This window comes from Lissotriton vulgaris, chromosome 1_1 (genome assembly GCF_964263255.1).
Source record: "Lissotriton vulgaris chromosome 1_1, aLisVul1.2, whole genome shotgun sequence".
Classification (NCBI taxonomy): domain Eukaryota; kingdom Metazoa; phylum Chordata; class Amphibia; order Caudata; family Salamandridae; genus Lissotriton; species Lissotriton vulgaris.
Genome location: NC_141685.1, coordinates 1,132,225,781 through 1,132,245,268, shown reverse-complemented (window position 1 = coordinate 1,132,245,268; position 19,488 = coordinate 1,132,225,781). Strand labels below are relative to the sequence as shown.

At 45.6% G+C, this 19,488-nt stretch overlaps 1 protein-coding gene across 1 annotated transcript in view; it reads left to right on the top strand.

The window, feature by feature from the left end:
- ACVR1B (activin A receptor type 1B) overlaps positions 1-19,488 on the top strand; it is a 180,640-nt gene that overhangs the window by 137,107 nt on the left and 24,045 nt on the right. The window contains exons 6-8 of the mRNA XM_086963785.1: positions 13,309-13,465; positions 15,897-16,021; positions 16,425-16,555. Coding sequence (XP_086819911.1) covers positions 13,309-13,465; positions 15,897-16,021; positions 16,425-16,555 — 413 coding nt within the window. The remainder of the gene's footprint in view (positions 1-13,308; positions 13,466-15,896; positions 16,022-16,424; positions 16,556-19,488) is intronic.

Below are 19,488 nucleotides of genomic sequence, written 5' to 3'. Positions count from 1 at the left end.
AATCTTGGAAATATAGTATGCACTCAGCCTACTTTTGTACCATGGTCAGACCATGCACTACTGTCCTTTCTGTGGTCCCCAGTAACACAGACTCACAAGGCTTCCATTCAAAAAAAGGTTAGTCGAGTATGGTCTAGACTACCCACTGAAAAATGGGAGACAGCCCTCAAAAGCTGCTCTCCTGCACCCCATGAGGACCCGGTTGCAGCTAATGAAGCCTTTGATCAGTGGATCAACTCCACACTAGATCCCATCCTCCCAAAAAAAAGAGCTACGGCATAGAGAGGGTCCCAATAAACAACCATGGTACTCTAGGGAACTCAAGGAACACAAACAATTGTGTAAACGTGCGGAAAGGAGGTGGCGAAGGAATTACGCAGCTGCTGCGAAAAATGAATATAGGTCAATCCTGAGATCCTATAAAACTTTAATACAAACTACACAAGCCGCATACTATCAGAGCAAAATTACGGAAGCAGCTAATGCCCCCAGGGAAATTTTTAAAATCTTTCAATCCCTGGCAACTACACCTAGGACTATTAGTCCTATTGAGAATCCACAGAAACATTGCGATGAGCTAGCTATCTTTTTTGCATCTAAGGTGTCTAACATCTATTCCGGCTTTGCAGCGGTGACAGACATCCCAGATAATTGGAAGAGAGAAAAAAAGGAGGACTTGGATAAGGACCCCAATCCATCAGTAGTTCTCAAAGCCTTCCCTCCACTGGACTTGGCTGAAGTGGACAGTCTCCTTAGTAAGCTTAAATCTGGCTCCCCGGTAGACGCTGCCCCCCCGGCAGTTCTTAAACAGGTATCAGGGACAGTATGCCCTGTGATAACGCAGGTCATTAACGCGTCACTGGCCTCCGGTGTAGTGCCCCCCAAATGGAAGAAAGCGAAGGTCAGAGCTTTGATTAAGAAACCTAGCTTAGACTCTGAAGACCTGGCCAACTATAGGCCGATTTCACTTTTACCAACTATCAGCAAAATAGCTGAAAAATATGTGAACCGGGTCCTTTCTTCCTTCATTGAATCTACGGAAGGACTGCACCCTACCCAGACCGGGTTCAGAGCAAAACAGGGAACGGAGACAGCCCTGGTGGCAGTAGTGGAAGCAGTTAGAGGTATAGTGGATACAGGAGGCTGTGCTGCGGTGGTCCTGTTGGACCTCAGCGCAGCCTTCGATACAGTAAACCACTCTCTTCTGCTGCACCGGCTGCATCTTACAGGAGTCTCTGGATTGGCCATTAAATGGCTCCATTCTTTTTTATCCGACAGAAGCTTTTCTGTCTTTGAGGGAGAGGTGTCATCCAGCCAGCTGCAACTGAATCACGGCGTTCCCCAGGGTTCCTCCCTCAGCCCAACTCTGTTTAATATCTATATGAGACCTTTGGCTGAGGTGGTTCTTCCCTGGGGAATCCAACTTGTTACCTACGCCGACGACACGCAGCTGGTGGTTTCCTTGGTGAGGAACGATGTTTCAAATCTGGGGATCAACAATCTGACCCCATGTCTCACCAAGGTTCTGGAATGGATGACGTCTTCCTTTTTAAAGCTAAATGGAGCCAAAACAGACATCATGCTCCTAGGTTACAAGGCCCCAATTAATCTTGATCCTTGGTGGCCTCAGTGCCTAGGACCTCCCCCACCACCTAAGACTCACATAAAGAGCTTAGGGATCTGGTTAGACTCCTCTCTAGGATTTCAACACCAAGCAAAAAAGGTAGCCGGAACCTGTTATGGGCTGCTGAGAGCCTTAAAAAAAGTGCTTGACCTTCTGCCCTTCGAAGCCAGAAGATTGCTGGTCCAGTCATTGATTATGTCACGGCTGGACTATGCAAATGCCGTCTATATGGGGGCCCCGGTCGGCACCATAAAAATTCTGCAATCGGTACAGAATTGTGCTGCTCGACTACTTATGAAAGTCCCAAAAAGATGTTCAGCAAAAGCCGCACTTCAATCTTTGCACTGGCTATCCATCAAGGGAAGGATAACTTTTAAGACCATGTGCATGGCGCATAAATCCATCTATGGTGCTGGCCCACCTATCCTGGATCCCCTTTTTCGTCGCCACCATTCAGTGAGATCTCTGAGATCCAACCAGCGGAATTTGCTGGTAGTTCCCAGGATAAAGCTGGCCCGGATGGGTGGCCGTCGACTCTCGGTGCATGCAGCTAAAGAATGGAACGCACTCCCAGATGCCATTAGGCATGAGTCAAACCATCTTGCTTTCAGGAAGCGCTTAAAGACGCACCTTTTCCAATAGTGTCTTTACCTTCCTTTGTCTTACAGCGCTGGGATGCCCATGGGTAGCCATGCGCTATAAAAGAAAGTATTCATTCATAAAAGAAAGTATTCATTCATTAAATGCAAAAAATGTGATCCGCTACTTTGTTATGGGGAACAAAGTGTTATGCTCATGGTTCGAGCAATAGACAACCACCGCCGCCAACCCCAGTCCTAATTTTGATTATTTTTTTTGCTCCTGTTGAGCAGTTTCCCATTCCCTGTTTTTGTTCCTGTTGAAAAAAAAGGAAAAAAGAAGGGAAAAAAAGTTCTTTTCAGAACTACCTCCAATTCTCATCAAAGAGCTGTATTCTTAAACAAGCATTTACAATGCAACGGTCTCGCCTTTGCAAAAGTTAGCGCTTTTGGCATTGTAAATGACAAATGTTTTATTTATGTGTTGGTTTTGGAAACAGATAAATAAATGGCATTGTCATGAGCAGTAGAGAGTGAGTAGTAGAGAGTGAGTAGTAGAGAGAGTAGTAGAGTGAGTAGTAGTGAGTAGTAGAGAGTGAGTAGAGAGTAGTAAGTGAGTAGTAGAGTGTGTAGTAGAGAGTAGTGAGTGTGTAGTAGAGAGTAGTGAGTGTGTAGTAGAGAGTGTGTAGTAGAGAGTAGTGAGTGTGTAGTAGAGTAGTGAGTGTGTAGTAGTGAGTGTAGTAGAGAGTAGTGACTGTAGTAGAGTGAGTAGTAGAGAGTAGAGAGTAGTGAGTAGTAGAGTGTGTAGTAGAGTAGTGAGTGTGTAGTAGAGTGTGTAGTAGAGTAGTGAGTGTGTACTAGAGTGTGTACTAGAGTGTGTACTAGAGTGTGTACTAGAGTGTGTAGTAGAGAGTGTGTAGTAGAGAGTGTGTAGGAGAGTGTGTGTAGTAGAGAGTAGTGAGTGTGTAGTAGAGAGTGTAATACAGAATGTGAAGTAGAGAGATTGAAGTAGAGAGATTGAGGTAGAGAGATTGAGGTAGAGAGATTGAAGTAGAGAGATTGAGGTAGAGAGATTGAAGTAGAGAGATTGAAGTAGAGAGATTGAAGTAGAGAGATTGAAGTAGAGAGATTGAAGTAGAGAGATTGAAGTAGAGAGATTGAAGTAGAGAGATTGAAGTAGAGAGTGGAGTAGAGAGTGGAGAGTCTGTAGTAGAGTGTAGTAGAAAGTAGTGAGTGTGTAGTAGAGTAGTAGAGAATGTGTAGTAGAGTAGTAGAGAGTAGTAGAGGGAGTGTAGTAGAGTGTGTAGTAGAGCGTGTGTGTAGCAGAGTGTGTAGCAGAGTGTGTAGCAGAGTGTGTAGCAGAGTGTGTAGCAGAGTGTGTAGCAGAGTGTGTAGTGTAGAGTGTGTAGTGTAGAGTGTGTAGTGTAGAGTGTGTAGTAGAGTGTGTAGTAAGTAGTGACTAGTAGAGAGTGTCTAGTATAGAGTGTGTCGAAGAGAGTAGTGGCTGTAGTAGTGAGTGTGTAGTGAGTGTAGTAGAGAGTAGTGACTGTAGTAGAGAGTGTGTAGTAGTGTGTAGTAGAGAGTAGTGACTGTAGTAGAGTGTGTAGTACAGTGTGTAGTAGAGAGTAGCAACTGTAGTAGAGAGTGTGTAGTAGAGTGTGTAGTAGAGTGTGTAGTAGAGTGTGTAGTAGAGTGTGTAGTAGAGTGTGTAGTAGAGTGTGTAGTAGAGTGTAGAGTGCGTAGCAGAGAGTAGTGACTGTAGTAGAGAGTGTGTAGTAGAGTGTGTAGTAGAGTGTGTAGTAGAGTGTGTAGCAGAGAGTAGTGACTGTAGTAGAGAGTGTGTAGCAGAATGTGTAGTAGAGAGTAGTGACTGTAGTAGGGAGTGTGTAGTAGAGAGTAGTGACTGTAGTAGAGAGTGTGTAGTAGAGAGTGTGCAGTGATTTGAGTTTTACATCAAATTAAAAACGGGAACGGAACAAACTCATCCTATACATTATTGTGGTAGGTGCCCACGCATATAGGGTTAAATGATGCGTTAGATGCCACAGGTCCCACCAACACGCTTCCTTTATGATAGGAGAATGCCCAACATCGCGGAGATTTGCTCTCTGCTCTTCCCGGATATTTGTATTTTCAAATGTATAATGTTATCCTGCTAAACGAAGACGATGCTCAAACTATAAAAGAAGAGGGTTTCACAGATATGTTAGTCCTTCCGGGCAAACGAAATGACCCAAAGAAAGATCAAGTGACAGTTTAGAGCTCCAAGTGAGTCTTAATAAAATCAGTGTCTGGAACGCATAGCATCAAAAAACGAGCGGGGCATCAAACTGCAGTGTCATTCAATCAAAGCTTCAAGGCTTCTGAGCGCTAGCCGAGAATTATTTTTTGTGAAGCACTATTCACTGTGGAAGGTGCCCCTGCTATCCCAGATGTGAGAAGTCAGTCTGATATGAAAATAAGCAGTATTTGGAATGAATGTATTTGGCAGGGGGAAGGTGGGGCGGCGCAAGACCGTACTGACGAGTGAACAGGAGCCATTTTGTACCGAGTGATTCTGCCTGTGTGCATGTAGACAAACCAGGCAGCAGGATGAGCATGTGATTCGGTAAAATAAAAACGGGGCTTGATGTTAGGAGGGGGGAGCTGGAAGCTGCAGGTCCCCGGAACAGAAGGAGGAAGGGTAGCTGCATCCCCTGTGTGACAACAGGAGCCAGGCATTACCGGGGGTACAGGATAAAAAAATTGAAGAACCACACCTCTTAGTCCAGAAGTTGTGATATACCACTTCATGTGATTTCATTTGGGGCAGTGGGCGCCTTACATCATATCTGCCACGCCAATCATTTGCTTAAAATTATACCACATGTAACAGGAGGAAATAAACGGTCAGACTCCAAAAATCGGCCCTAATCACAATAGTATTATTTCACCTGCGTGAATATAAGTCTTTGAAATTCTGGCCAGTGGTAATACACACAAGTAATATAAAATTGTTGTTCCAAAGAGAATTAAATGGAAATAAAACAAGTACCAGACCCATTGACGCCTGCACCTTAAAAGTGAAACTGACTGAAGCAAGCGCCCGGGCCACGTTGAAAAAAAAGCCACACACATTAGATGCAGTCAAGGCGCGCTCACGAGGTCAGAAGGCACTCCACATGAACAACTACCAGACACATTGACGCCTGCACTTTCAAAGTGAAATGAAACAAAGTGAAACTGACTAAAGGAAGCGCACGGCCCATTAGATGCAGTCAAGGCGCGCTCACGAGGTCAAATCTCCAAAGGAGAAGCTCGTGACAGCCTGACTACAGCAGAAAAAGCTCGTAACAGTCTGATGTCCTCACCATTCCCAGAAAAGTGGCAACATAAGTTGTCTCGCATAGACAGCAAAAGCTTCGCTTTTGCTTTCGTCTAGGCGAGACCTAAAAAATGAAAAAGAGTAACTGAAGTGAAGTGCAATGAGGGAAGAGAGGAAAATGAGTGAGAAAGCAAAGAAAGGGACGAGAGGGGAAGGGAAGTGAAGTAGGGGGACTGAAAGAAGGTGAGTGTGGGGAACGAGAGTGAGGAGAAGGAGAGTGAACATGGGGAATGTGGATAAGTGAAGAAAATGTAGTAAAAACGGTGGTGTGGAAGGGTAAGAAAAGAGCAGTGATTGTTAGGAAAGAGTGGAGATACAGACTGGATAAAGACAATTGAGTGTGAGACAAGGTGAGTAAGGCAGTGAAGAAACAGAGAGTGAAAGAAAAAGTTAGAGTAGAAGACTGAAGGCCACATTTATGAGGCCATGCGTCACTTTCACGCCGCCGGTGCGTCACTTTTTGTGACGTACCAGTGGTGTAAAAAATGCACCTTGTTGAGTCATATTTACAAAGTGACGCATCTAGGTAAATGCGTCACTTTGTAAACCCCCACGCCACATTATACCTGCGCCAGGTGTAATGTATGCAAAGGGGGCGTATTGACGCAAGAAAGGGTCTTAGAAGTGACGCAGTGAAATCTGAGATTTCACTGCGTCACTTTTACGACACCGTTGCGTCAATCTTGCGCCTGCCTCACAGAAGGCGTAAGACTGACACAGGCCCTTTCACATGGTGCTGGCCCCATGTGAAAGGATGCATTGCTAGAGTTGCGTCACTTTTGTGACACACTCCAGCAATGCATCACTTTTGCGCTTACAGATACGTCAGAAATACTGACGTATCTGTAACTCCTTGCGACATAATGCGTCATACATTAAATAAGACGCATGAGTAGAAGACTGAAGGCCTCATTTATGAGGCCATCCATCACTTTTACGCCACCGGTGCGTCACTTTTTGTGATGCACCAGTGGTGTGAAAAATGCACCTTGTTGAGTCATATTTACAAAGTGGCGCATCTTTGTAAATGCGTCACTTTGTAAACCCCCACGCCACATTATACCTGCGCCTGGTGTAATGTATGCAAAGGGGGCGTATTGACGCAAGAAAGGGTCGTGGAAGTGACGCAGTGAAATCCATGAGATTTCACTGCGTCACTTTTCTTGCGCCTGCCTCACAGCAGGCGTAAGATTGACGCAGGCCCTTTCACATGGGACTAGCCCAATTTGAAAGGATACATTGCTGGAGTTGCATCATTTTTGTGACACACTCCAGAAATGCATCACTTTCCTCTAAACATTCTACTTTATTTTTTTACTCTATTTTTAGGTCTCGCCTAGACGAAAGCAAAGCAAAGCGAAGCTTTGCTGTCTAGGGCGAGACAACTTATGTTGTTACTTTTGGGGGAATGTGGACAGCAGAGTTCCACGCGCTTTTTCTGGCCGAGATTTAACCTCTGGAGCGCGCACGTCGCCGTGCCTCATATTCCCATTCGCAAACAAAGCCACACTCACGCATGCGCACATACACAGCCATACACACACTGCATACACACACGCACCCCCCCTTAAACACACACGCTGCATACACACACGCACCCCCCCTTAAACAGACACACGCGCGTACACCCCCACCCTCAACCCCACTCACCGGGCTCCTCTTCCCTTACGCATGGGAAGGCACTGTGGATCTCTGTGCCAGAAGAAGCGCTGTTTGAAATCACCGCCGCCTCCCACAGCGGCATTGTAGGGAAATTCAAAGTTGTCTCCCCGTAAACACCGCCGCAGCCCGGGAACTTCGGGAGCCTCAGAAAACCGAGCGCAGCTCCTCTGTCAGACGAGGAGCTGCGCTGGGATTGGTGCCGGTGGGGCCGTTGCCTGGAAACTGAAGAGTCGTCGACGCTGGGCGGGAGGGGCTTCTCCGCTCCTCACCCGGGCAGCGCCTGCAAGGATCTAACACCCCGGAGACCCACGGAGCCTCGCACAAGTGCCTACACAAGCAGCGGCCGGGAAATGCTCGGAGAAGATAATGAGCAGGGAGTCTCGTTGGACAATGGAAGTCGCGAGGTCGCTGGACGTTTTCCATAGAAGCAGCCAGAGTTCAACAGGAGGACGTCAGGAGAACCGAGCGGATGCCTCAGCAGGTGACTTCCAGGGCGCCAGCACCAGGGCCGGAGAAGACACGAAAGCTTCATCCGGGAGAGGCACTTGGTACAACGCTACCCTGGCTTTCGAAGACAGTCGTAGCCTCAGGCAAATGACGAACAACACATTGGGAAAGGTTGGGTGGTGGAAGCTGACCAGGGAGGTTTTCACAAACTGTTGAGAATGGACACTTTTGGCAATCGTGGTAGCACATGTGCCATAATGTCTGCAGTGACACCGTGCACTGGATCCCAGTACTGTGCTATGCAGGAGCAATGCCACGCTAGTTGTAAAAATCCGACCCGTTCCGCCTGCAGCACGCACATGTCCAACAGCAGTATCATCACGGCTGTTCTGTAATATCCTCCCGAGCTTACGACAAGCACAATCAGTGAGGTTGTGGTCTGCATAGTGGTGTATAGACGTGTGACCAAGCGCGATACGTACTCTGCCGGGGCCGAGGAACAGCTTTAGTGTTTGTACTGGGAAAACCGCTGGTGTGTGTGGTGTAATTTCAGCGGCTTGCAGTTTAGCTTTTACATGTTGCTTATTGCGACGTCTTTGGCTCATGCTGACTGCCTTAAAATCACAACCCTACCACTACCGCCATGATGGCCTTCCACTTCTCACACAGCATGTATCAAAAACCTCCATGCCGCGCCGGAGCGTCTTGTGACGCACCCGTATGCCAAAACTGCAGTACGTCCACTCACAAATGTAAACAGACCCATGGGGTGGCGGGACGATGTTCCACCACACAGAGTCTCAAGCGACAAGATCCGCTGTCTGAAGCTGACTGACATTGTCAATTCACATCACGGTTGCGAGACAAGCAGAGGCGTTTGCTATGCACAAATAGGTCGAGCGCGTGCATCACCTGTTGTCTTTGTTCTGTTTTTTCTATGTAGGAAAAGGGCAGGATTTTGAACAAAATATAAATAGTTCAGCAGCTGTCGTGGCTATTTTAATTGAATAACCAAAATAGTAATTTGAATTTCAGAAGTATCCAATTAGCATAAAAAGAACTTTGAATCAATTTAGGGCTGGCTCTCTGTCTATCTGTAATGGATAGAATAGTGCAGACGACTTTAATTTCTTGAGCTTAACTGCATGAATAAATACTCTCTGGGCTTGTGGAACAGCTTCAAATTTACGTGCACTTGTGTCTGCCCTGGCACAACCTATTAAGTCTGACATGAGAGGCCTCTCAAGCTGCCCTCAGAATAAGATAGGGACACATGCATTGGGCGCGCAGCCACGCCAAGATGTCATTTGGCACATATTAAGCAGGAAAAATGAATCTTCCTTCGCTGAATGCCATTGCTAACATTGCGGTATGTGTTCTGTGTCGGTTGCTGGGTACGCAAATTACCGCAGTTTAATCCCATTTTCAAAATCACTTCAACAGTTTTTGCTTTATTTATGCATAAAGATTTGTCACACAGTATTTACAGAACAATCACTTGGGGGTATAGGGGGAAAGGGATAGGTAAGGCAGCCCCCCACTCGTACAGTGTTTAAACAATTAGAGCCTCACCTATATATAAACACATCCACATCAAAAACCACCAGGAGTAGGGACCCCTCCTTGTTAATGTCCCCAGGGATTTGTCAATGACATAGATCCAAAGGTTAGGATGTGTGTAAATACCAAAAATCACACAGGACCACTCTTACTTCATCCACCAAAAAAGTGTGAAAGATAGAGAGAGTACCTCACGGTAGCACCACCCGAGGGGGTTCCCGGTTAGTAATTACCGGTATACCCACTTCTCATCATTGGCCACTCTCTCTATGTGAAAAGACAAAAGTGCACTAAGAAAGATAATAGTGCAGACGTGAGAATAGTGATGTGAAAAAACACAAATAGTGACAAACGTCTCACCACTAACACATAATTTGCAGTGTACAGAGAAGATGTACAGACCCCTAACCAAACACACAAATAATATATAAAAGTGTGGTAGGGTTATGCTTGCTTTACCGTTTTATTCTGATGCAGCAGAACCCCACTTCTTAAAAATGGTAAATATGTACCATAACTCTTTTCAATCTCAAGCCGACATGTTTCATCGCTGCTAATTTAGCGATTTCATCAGGGCAATGAGGGGTACAAAGTTCTCAGTCTTTTCATGAAGTTTATGGACCTGTGTGAGGAATAAAAAGGAGAGACGCAGAAAGTGCGTCATTCAAACCCCTACATATGGGGCATCACTGGAGCAGATTGTTACTGACACGCAATTTAAAGTAAATTTACCTTGAGGGTGCTACGTTAGCACATACCAGCACCACTCAAACGGGGGCACCGTGTTAAGCATCCACGTGTCCCAACATGTGACCGACAATAATCACAGCCACCTGTACACATGGGGAAACAAAGATTGCACACGTTCACCCTGATGTTTCCATAGATACAGGTTGCTGTCACGTTATAGCCAGTGTGGAATAAGCTACTCTAGTCTTAATAAACACGACCACTTGGTCCACCACCCATTCCAGGGGAGACATATCCGTATGCCAACAAGGGTTGTTAGAGGGAAGCTCCCGCTTAATGCTCTATTTGAAATTAGAACTTCAATTGTGCGTGCGCGGCCACCACATCACATATATTGAGGCATTTTACTCTTGGCGGTATAGACATGACACCCTTCCCAATAACATCAGCAGACATGAAACCCTTCTCAATAGCACACGCGGTCAGCCCCCCAGCCTCCTTACTGTCGCCGAGTCCCTCCGGCGCTTCCGACGATCCACGCATCCCTTCACTGCCGAGATGCGGAAGTAGCCGGTGGAGGGACGCGACTCCGCCCCCCACGTCAACGTGAGGTGCGGCCATCTTGGAATGGGTTCGAAACGAACCAGAACTGCAACAAAGTGGTTGGGCTGCAGCGATCTTCATGGCCCATGACTGCTATCAGAGTCTAGCCCTTTCTAAAAATGCAAGCAAGGGAACTTAATTGAGGCTGTCTTTTTAGATCAACCACCTCTAGACTGATTTAGAAATCGACAGTGAAGCATATAAAAATTCTGGCTTAGTTATGAAGTAGACAGGTGTTTGGTAATACAACTCTGTAGTTACCAGATACTTTATAGGCGCCTGATATTAATACCCAGTCCCCCTTTGATGGTATTAGATAAACCTTCGCAAGGTAGGCAATTGTGGGTTCTAGCACATAGACCGTAGTGTTTCAAAGGAAGTGCCTATTTGTGATACATATGTGAAGGAGATGGAGGTGGTGGAGGCGAGGGCAATTACACTCAGGTGCTATATCTAGAGCCATTATGTTGGTTTTGGCAGTGAGGAAAATGGAGGGGAGGCGAAAACAGAGCCCTATTATCGCCTGCTAACCCTATTCCATTCAATATTTTCATTAAGACCCTCATGGTCTGCCTTCTCCAGAAAAATCCATTTTGCTTCTTTCCTTGCTAGAATGCTTTCCAGGTTGTGACTGTCACCCACCACCTTCTCCAAAACAGTCCACCTCAGATTTTTGGGGTCATGTCCAGTGACACTGAAATGTTGTACCAAGCGGGTTGTTAACTTCTTAGCTTTTATAGTACTGAGATGCTCCTGTATTCTTATCTTGACCTTGCGCGTGGTGAGACCGATATAGTAAAGGCCACAACTGCACATGAGTCTGTAGATGACGTGTGTCGTGTTGCAGTTGCTAAACCTGTTAAGGAACCAGGTTTTGCCCCCCCGCAAAATTACACTTTTTGTTGGTGTGGTGAGCCCACAAACTGAGCAACTGCCGCATGGATAATGTCCAGAAGGAACAGTACTCGTTTTGGCCGTGTTGTGGTTACGGGTGTGTACCAATTTGTCTCGCAGGTTGGAGGCTCTTTTAAATGCAAAGCGTGGAATTGGCATTTTGTGGTCCCTTGTGTCAAGTATCGACCAATGTTTCTTTATTATCTGTCTTATTTTGGTAGAAAAGGGGTCAAAAGTGGTGACAACAGGGAGGCATGGTTGCTTCTCTTTGCTGTTACGCTCCAACAAAACATCACGTGGGGTGTTAAAAGCCCTCTTCTGTGCATGTTTAATCACTCTGGTAGGGTATTCCCGTTGTTTCAGTTTAGTGACCAACTCAGAGGATTGTTCCACAAAAGTCTCTGTGGACGAGCAGTTCCGCCTGTACCTCAAAAACTGGCCCACCGGGAGATTGTCCCGGAGGGATCTGGGATGGAAAGAGTGGTAGTGAAGGAGGGAATTCCTATCCGTACTTTTGTGGTGCACACTTGTGACCAATTGAGAATCGGACACTGTAATGTCAACATCAAGGTAAACCACCGAGTTGTTACTGATGGACCAGGTGAAGCGTAGACTCTCATCTACCTGGTTCAGCCATTGTAAAAAAGTATTGAGCCGGTCCTCTGTACCTGTCCAGATACAGAGGACGTCGTCAATATAGCGTCTCCACAGAGAGATGTTCCCTCTATATGGATTCGACTCATGGAGGATCACATTTTTCTCAACCTGGCCCACATAGATGCAGGCCAGGCTGGGAGCAAATGTAGCCCCCATTGACGTACCGGAGGTCTGTAGATATAATTGTCCCTGGTACTCAAAAAAATTTCTTGTAAGTGCCAGTTCGACACACTGCATGACGAATGTTTGTGGTGTGTCATAGAACCACTCCATTGCCCCCAGGGCCCGCGCTGCTGCCACCAGCGTAGCATCCTGGGGGATGCTGGTATACAGTGACTCGATGTCAATTGTAACCAGTAGTTGGTTAGCAGGGTCAAAAGATGTTTCCTTCAGGGTATTAAGGATGTCCGTGGTGTCTTGTACATAAGACTCCTGGGTTACCACCGCTTCCCTGAGAAAGAAGTCAGCGAACTGAGACAAAGGTTCCAGGATGGATTGGATCCCAGAAACAATGGGGCGCCCAGGAGGCGGACGTTGGGGCTTATGGATTTTAGGCAAGATGTAAAACGCCGGCACCCTAGGGTTGCTGTTGATAATAAAGTCCGCCTCCTTGGCTGAGATCCACTTTTTAGACACTGCATCTGATACCATGCTCTTGATAGTGTTGGCAAGGTCAGGCGTGGGATCACGCACCAAAGGCTGGTAATTTGTACGGACCCCCAGAAGCTTCAAAATTTCTGTTTCGTAGTCACTGGTGTTGAGTATGACTACGGCGCCGCCTTTGTCGGCTGGCTTGATGGTAATAGCCACATTTCTTTGTAGAGTGCCAATTGCCTGCCATTCCTCCTTGGTCAGGTTATGACCTGGTGAACGTACTGAGTTCTCTTCCAGCGATTCAATCTCTTGAATGACACGTTGTTCGAATACGGCCACTTCTGGTCCTAGGAGTGACAAGGGGGGGCAGAAATTAGAGGGTCTGCGCAAGTTGGTATCAAACAGAGAGAGAGGTGTATGTTCTTTCTCAGCAATGTCCTTTGATCATCCAATTTAAATCCTGGTATGAGGTCGTAACCGCAAGGGAAAATCTGTGGGATCCAGTTTGGTGTCTGTGGATTTAGTCTGCGCCTGAGCCCATCATGCATAGTTACACTAGCAGAACTGCCTGTGCTGTGGAAGGTGCAATCCACTCACGCTGAAAAAAGGTTAACCGTCATGCTATTTTTTTCCAGGTAAACCGGGTATCGCCCACCGGGATTTAAAATCCAAGAACGTCTTGGTAAAGAAGAACGGCATGTGTGCCATCGCCGACCTGGGCCTAGCTGTACGGCACGACTCTGTAACAGACACCATCGACATAGCGCCCAATCAGAGAGTGGGAACCAAACGGTACATACATTTTTTACATGTTGTGGCATTCTGTTGCATCACCCATTTACAGCTTCGTGATCTGGCTTCAATTCCACTAGTCGGTGAAGTAGCCTTCCTCTGAATTTATTGTTCTACCCCCTCCACCAGTAGCCTGGTCTAGACTGCGTATTCCTTTGTGGCTGTGCTCCACTTGTTTAAGCAGCACTAAGCCATCAACAGTCCCGGGGCTGCAGGCACCACACGTGTTGGTTTCTGACATATTGAACAATTTGTATAAGACTCAGTGTAAAAAATATCAAAGGTAGTTTGTCGACTACCAGTGTATTCAGGAGAGTAACTGGAGCTGGAGTAGCTGGGAGCCATAGGATCTGATTTCCCTACTTGAGAAAGACCTGAGAGGGTGAGAGCAGAAGCTAAGGCTGGTGCTTGCTAAGTGTCAAGAAGTGAGATTGAGGGCAAAACTATGGAGAGCTGTTACAGCAAAGTGGTTATGTCCCCTAGTGGTTATACTTGGTATTGTGCTAGTAAGTAAAAAAAAAAGAGGCTGCAGTGCCTAATGTGAGTGAGCAACCACCACCACCACCATTGAAGGAGACTTTGCTGTTGCAGGTATTCCACCTCCTAGAAATGTTAATTTGTTATTTTCAAGATTAATGATGGTCGATTAACGTCAGTCCTATTTTTTTTAAATTGGATTTTTATTTTTTCCAGGAGTTTCAAGATTGTTTAGATATTTTATTTTATTAAGTTTCAGTTTTTGTTCACAAGGGAAGACAGTGTATCCCTTCTTTTTGCCATTATATTTTACTGTAGACCAGTTTGTTTCTTTTTAATTAAATGTTCCTTTCCATGTCATTTGTTTTTTTCCAAAGTGTGAAGTCTTCCCCGCATTTGACATGCCTTCTTTTGTATTAAACTATTCCCTACTTGTAGTTTTGTTTTCTCAACAGTCCATAACTGTAAATAATAACCCCTATTGCACACATGTAGGTTTCTGTTGTATTTCTTTCCAGTGTAAACGTTTACTGGGTAAATTACCTTCACACTTTTGTATTCAGTGGTAAATTAATTGAGGAAAACATGTCACTATTAGAAGAAACCAGTTGAAAATCAGTACAGATATTCTTCAGTGTCCTACTCTGACCGAAGTAAAGTGGTTTTCTACAGACTATTTTTTTTCCAACCAAGAAAACAAAGGATGAAACTTCATTAGTTTAACGATGATCTAGCTCAGATGGCTGGACCCGGCATAGTATTTATTGGATTTAATAGCTTATCAAGAGTGTCAGTCACCCTGCCCATTAGAATTTTTTAGGCCTATGAGATAGATGAATGCAAGCCCATTAGAGAGAGGTGGACTGCAGCAATTGCCGTTTTAGAATCTGATTGACATTTTTATTTTCAGTTTCAAAGAGATCCAACATGAAAAAAATGAAAGTTTCCTTAACCATATCTAAAATAGAGAACTACTTTTGAGTTGGGAAGGATATCCTGCCCATCTCTGTCTGGAGTTGATGAAAAATGCTCTTTCAAGGAGCTGCTAGAAGTGACTCCAAAATCTGAATGAGGCATACAACAACATTTTAGGAAGAAACAAATAAAATTTGATAATTGACACTAAAACGAAAAAACGGACTGAATTTTGTAGAGCATTGTTCTTCAATGAGTGGCTGGTAAGCTAGCGGTAGACCTCCAGCTATCTATAAGTCGCTCTCCTGTGTGCGGCTTCGCCTGCTAAATTAGAAGATTTTGGTTGGTTGAATTATTGTACCTATACCAACATTGAAAAATATGTATTCAAGACGAAAGTTTGTATATTTACTGAAATCATAAGCTGATGATTAGAGAAAAATATATTTACAGCCGATAATTTAGTGATAAATCATGCAGCATTAGGAAGACTTCCTGTTGCATTTTACACATTTTTTACAGGCAACCGTGCCTAATGCTCTGCTGTGATGTGGTAAACTTGCATATGGTGGCCACTAATGTATAGGACACAAACTTTAGTTGCGTAATCTCTGTAAACTTGCTCAAAGACCTACATATCGAAAGGGTGGTGTGATGATTAGGGTGGTAAGAAGCAGCTGTGTGTTTTTTATACCAGAAGTAATGGAAATTCTTGTTAGATTATTTAAAGATGAACTGGTCTTGTGGAGCTTGTACAGTTCTATATGACACTCTCTAAAGAAAATGTTATAGTGGTTGAAGTGATGTTGTCCGATAACCAACCAGTGCAAGACTTGCCACTTATTTCAAAAGTTGAAGGAGTAACTACAGATCCAAGAACGTGAAACTCGATCTTTCAGCCATGGCAGGTTTTTATTTTTTTCAGTTGGTGTTCGTGACTGGGCAAACCCTGAGATAAATTAAGCTTCTTTATGTAGTGTTGTGGTCCTAGTAATTCCGCTAATGCTGACATTGTGACTTTCTCCTTTGTGCCCTTTAGATACATGGCTCCTGAAGTCCTGGACGAGACGATTAATATGAAACACTTTGATTCCTTTAAATGTGCCGACATCTATGCCCTTGGACTGGTTTACTGGGAGATTGCTCGCCGCTGCAATGCAGGAGGTAAATATAGTATGACTGAGCACACCTAAATTCATTTGAAATATGTTTTTATTAACATTTTTGCAACAAAATCAAATCACATCACATCACACTACACTTAATTGATCGTCAGTAGTAGTGCTGTCCAGTCGTAGGACGTACATCCTGTACTCAGAGGGGGTATCTGTCGTCACAGTCTACATATCTGCCCTGTACGGTGATGCCGGGGAGCACACCTACATTCATAACCCCTTTTGACATCATCCTAATCTTTTTATCCTTCATGCTATTCACCTTTGTAATTTCTACCAAGTAGCCCAAGTATAGAAAAGCTTACACAACTTGCTGCCTGCTTTCCAATGCGTCTCCGCAATAAATGGTGCTCTTTCTGTTGTATTCCCACTCATTTTCTACCCTACCCAAGGGGTCCACGAAGAATACCAGCTCCCATACTACGACTTGGTACCCTCTGACCCATCCATCGAAGAGATGAGGAAAGTGGTATGTGACCAGAGGCTGCGACCCAACATCCCTAACTGGTGGCAGAGCTATGAGGTATGATAACGCACAGCAGTTTTGGTTTAAATTCCATTTGATTAACTTCTTTTTGAACCTAAAAGACAATGAGCTGGAGTGTAACACTTGGGGATCAGTAGATTGACAGCAGTCCCATATCTCGACTGAAAATGACTGGAATGCGAGCAGGAACTGCAGGAGAACTCTTGGCCTTTCTAGAGGCTCATGCTAAGTGCTAGGTAAAATAATATTTTTTCCAGACCTTATAAAGATCATCATTGCTCGACACAAGACATTCATCCCACTGGATTTTCTTTAAAGCCATGTAAGTCACAAGAAGGCTTTCTTAAAAGTGTTTTTATGACTTTTTGAAATCTAATCAATAGTTCTTGCCTGTATTTTGAGGTTTTCGGTTGAATTGGTCATCAGTTTGCACGCATTCCTTTTAAAGAGGTATTCGTAAACCAAACTTTTTCAATTTTGAGCCACATTGGCCCGAGCCATCATAGTTTTTCCAGATATCTCCAATAAATATTGTGGCATGTTGTGCTCTAGATACACATGATCTGCATACTCCTGCCAACTAGTGTTGGGCTCTGACATGTGCAAATTGTTTTTCTTCGAAGAAGTCTTTCGAGTCACGAGGAATAGTGACTCCTATGACTAGTAATGTGCATTTGTTACTTGGCAGTTCGGGCTGCACTGTGCCCATGAGGCACAAGGTCAAGACTTATTTGCATATGGCTGGGTCTGAACTGGGGTGGCGAAGTGAGCTAAAGAATAATGATGGATGAAACCCAGATCTGTGACTTGGGGTGGGTGTCTGAAGGGTTTCATCGCTCCGTCCATCATCTCCTTGTGTTTGCTTTAGTAATGTGCATGGGCATCAGCTCCATTGTTAGCTTATTTTCTTTCCGCCATTGAGTTCGGATGTGTTCTCGGGCGAGCTCCGAATTGATGCCTTGCGGTGTTTGTTGTCAGGCTTACACGTGAATTCTCTCCTGTTGTGAAAATACTTTCTTTGTCCAGGTTTCTTCTATTGAGCTTCGATGGTCTTGCTTCCCTCGGCACCCCTTGTGGGGCCTTTTACCTTGTCTTTGCTTCTTAACGTCGACGATGACCAGACGGTGATGGAAAGGACTCCCTTCCAATACTGCCCTGAGTGTCACATACTTGGACCAACCACACCAGGTCTGCAACCTTTGTCTGTCTCCTGAACGTGATCTTCCAGCCTGCTTTGCCGTCTGTTGAAAGAAGACATTCCGGTATCAACATGATAGGAGACTTGCACACCGGAAAATGCAAAGCCAAGACTGAGATGACACCCCCAATATATTCGTGACCAGGATATCGAGGAACTGTCAGAGGCTGGTCTGTCCGCATTGAACACTCTACAGTTCAGCCCTGAACCCAACTCTCAGTCGGAGACTGGGGAACAGCCTCATCACGAGGTGCAGCATCTATCAAGGACTCCTGCCTTGAGTACAGGCTACCAATCTGAGTGCACACTAACACTGTGCCTAGGCGGGACAGGTGCCAAGCCCACAAGCCCCTCAACAGGTCTCTGGCCCACCACTGCCTGTGAGCCATGGTTGGCACCGACAGAAGTCCTTGGTGCAGATACAGCTCCCTCCTCAGCGCTGAAAACTACTCTCAAAGCCTGACCGTCTGGGAAGCCGGCAGCTCCGTCGGCACAGATTTTGACACTAAAACTGTCCTAGGCTCTGAAACCCACCTCTCCGCTTAAAAGCTTGCAGAGCCCTTCAGCATGTCATTCGGCTATAAAACCACCGTTGGCGGTGGGCTCCAACAATTTAGAGCATCCCATAATTCAGCGCCTCCAAGAACAGCTGGATGCACATTAAGAGTCTTCATTCACTCACAGACTGAAAAGATCTCGACCAAAGGCAGTAGACCATTCCAAGAAGAAGAAACTGACCTCTGACGAGCAGCTTGCTCTGGAGCCTACACATCCCAAGCACAGCAAAGGTTGGGACAGAGGAGCTAGCCTACTGCCAGAGAGTCGTCCTGTCCTCACCCACCGCCTCTTTCTCCACTTGCACCTACTCCACCATATATGTATCACGTCATCCTCCTTCTCCAGTGGAGTCACCACATTCCTCTGATTGGTTGAAGGTAGCCCCTTGTACCTCTTAGACCCCCCTACAAGGCCCTTTTTGACCCAGGGCCTAGGGATGATCTATAATGTGGTCCTTTGGGGGAACAAGAATCCTGACCTATATCTGTCCAAAACGTCCCCACGCGGCGACACCATTTCTTACCACGAAGTGATACATAGGTGCGCCACCTTTTACGAGGTTGAAAACTTAACAGTCAAAAGGCTGCTCATCACATAGCGCACCATGCAGTTTCTGCCCATGCTCAAAGGCATGCTTAAAACCGCACCAGACACCTTTAAGGAGCTCGTTAAAGCCAGAATTGTTACGCCAAGGGTAGAGGCAAAATCCAAGGCCTTCACCCACTGGGTCTCCCCCCACCCTGCTGTATGTGGGCACCATCACATCTGTAGACAGCTCCTGCTGGACTCCCTGGTGCTCCACACAGTGCGCTAACATGCAAGGGACTGGTGACTCGCCACCCTGCATAAAGAGAGCTAGGAGATCGATGCAGCAGGCAGGAGAGTCACTGCACAACCCACCAAGCATTGGAGGATTGCAAATTCAATATGAATGCTTTTCTGATACGATAGAGCCCTCTGGGATGAGATGGAAGAACGTCTTCAGCACCTCCCAGACCAATACCGACAGTGGGAACACCTTGACATGGCTGATACTGCGGCCAGGGGAATTGGTTCCAAAGCCCTCATCTGGTGCCATGCTTGACTTGGTATCTCTGGCTTCGAGCTGGAGTCCGCAGCATCTGTTAAACCTGCTGTTTGATGGCGAACATCTCTTTGGATGTAGGTAGATCAGATACTCAAGAACATTAAGACTAGACACAGACATGGCCAG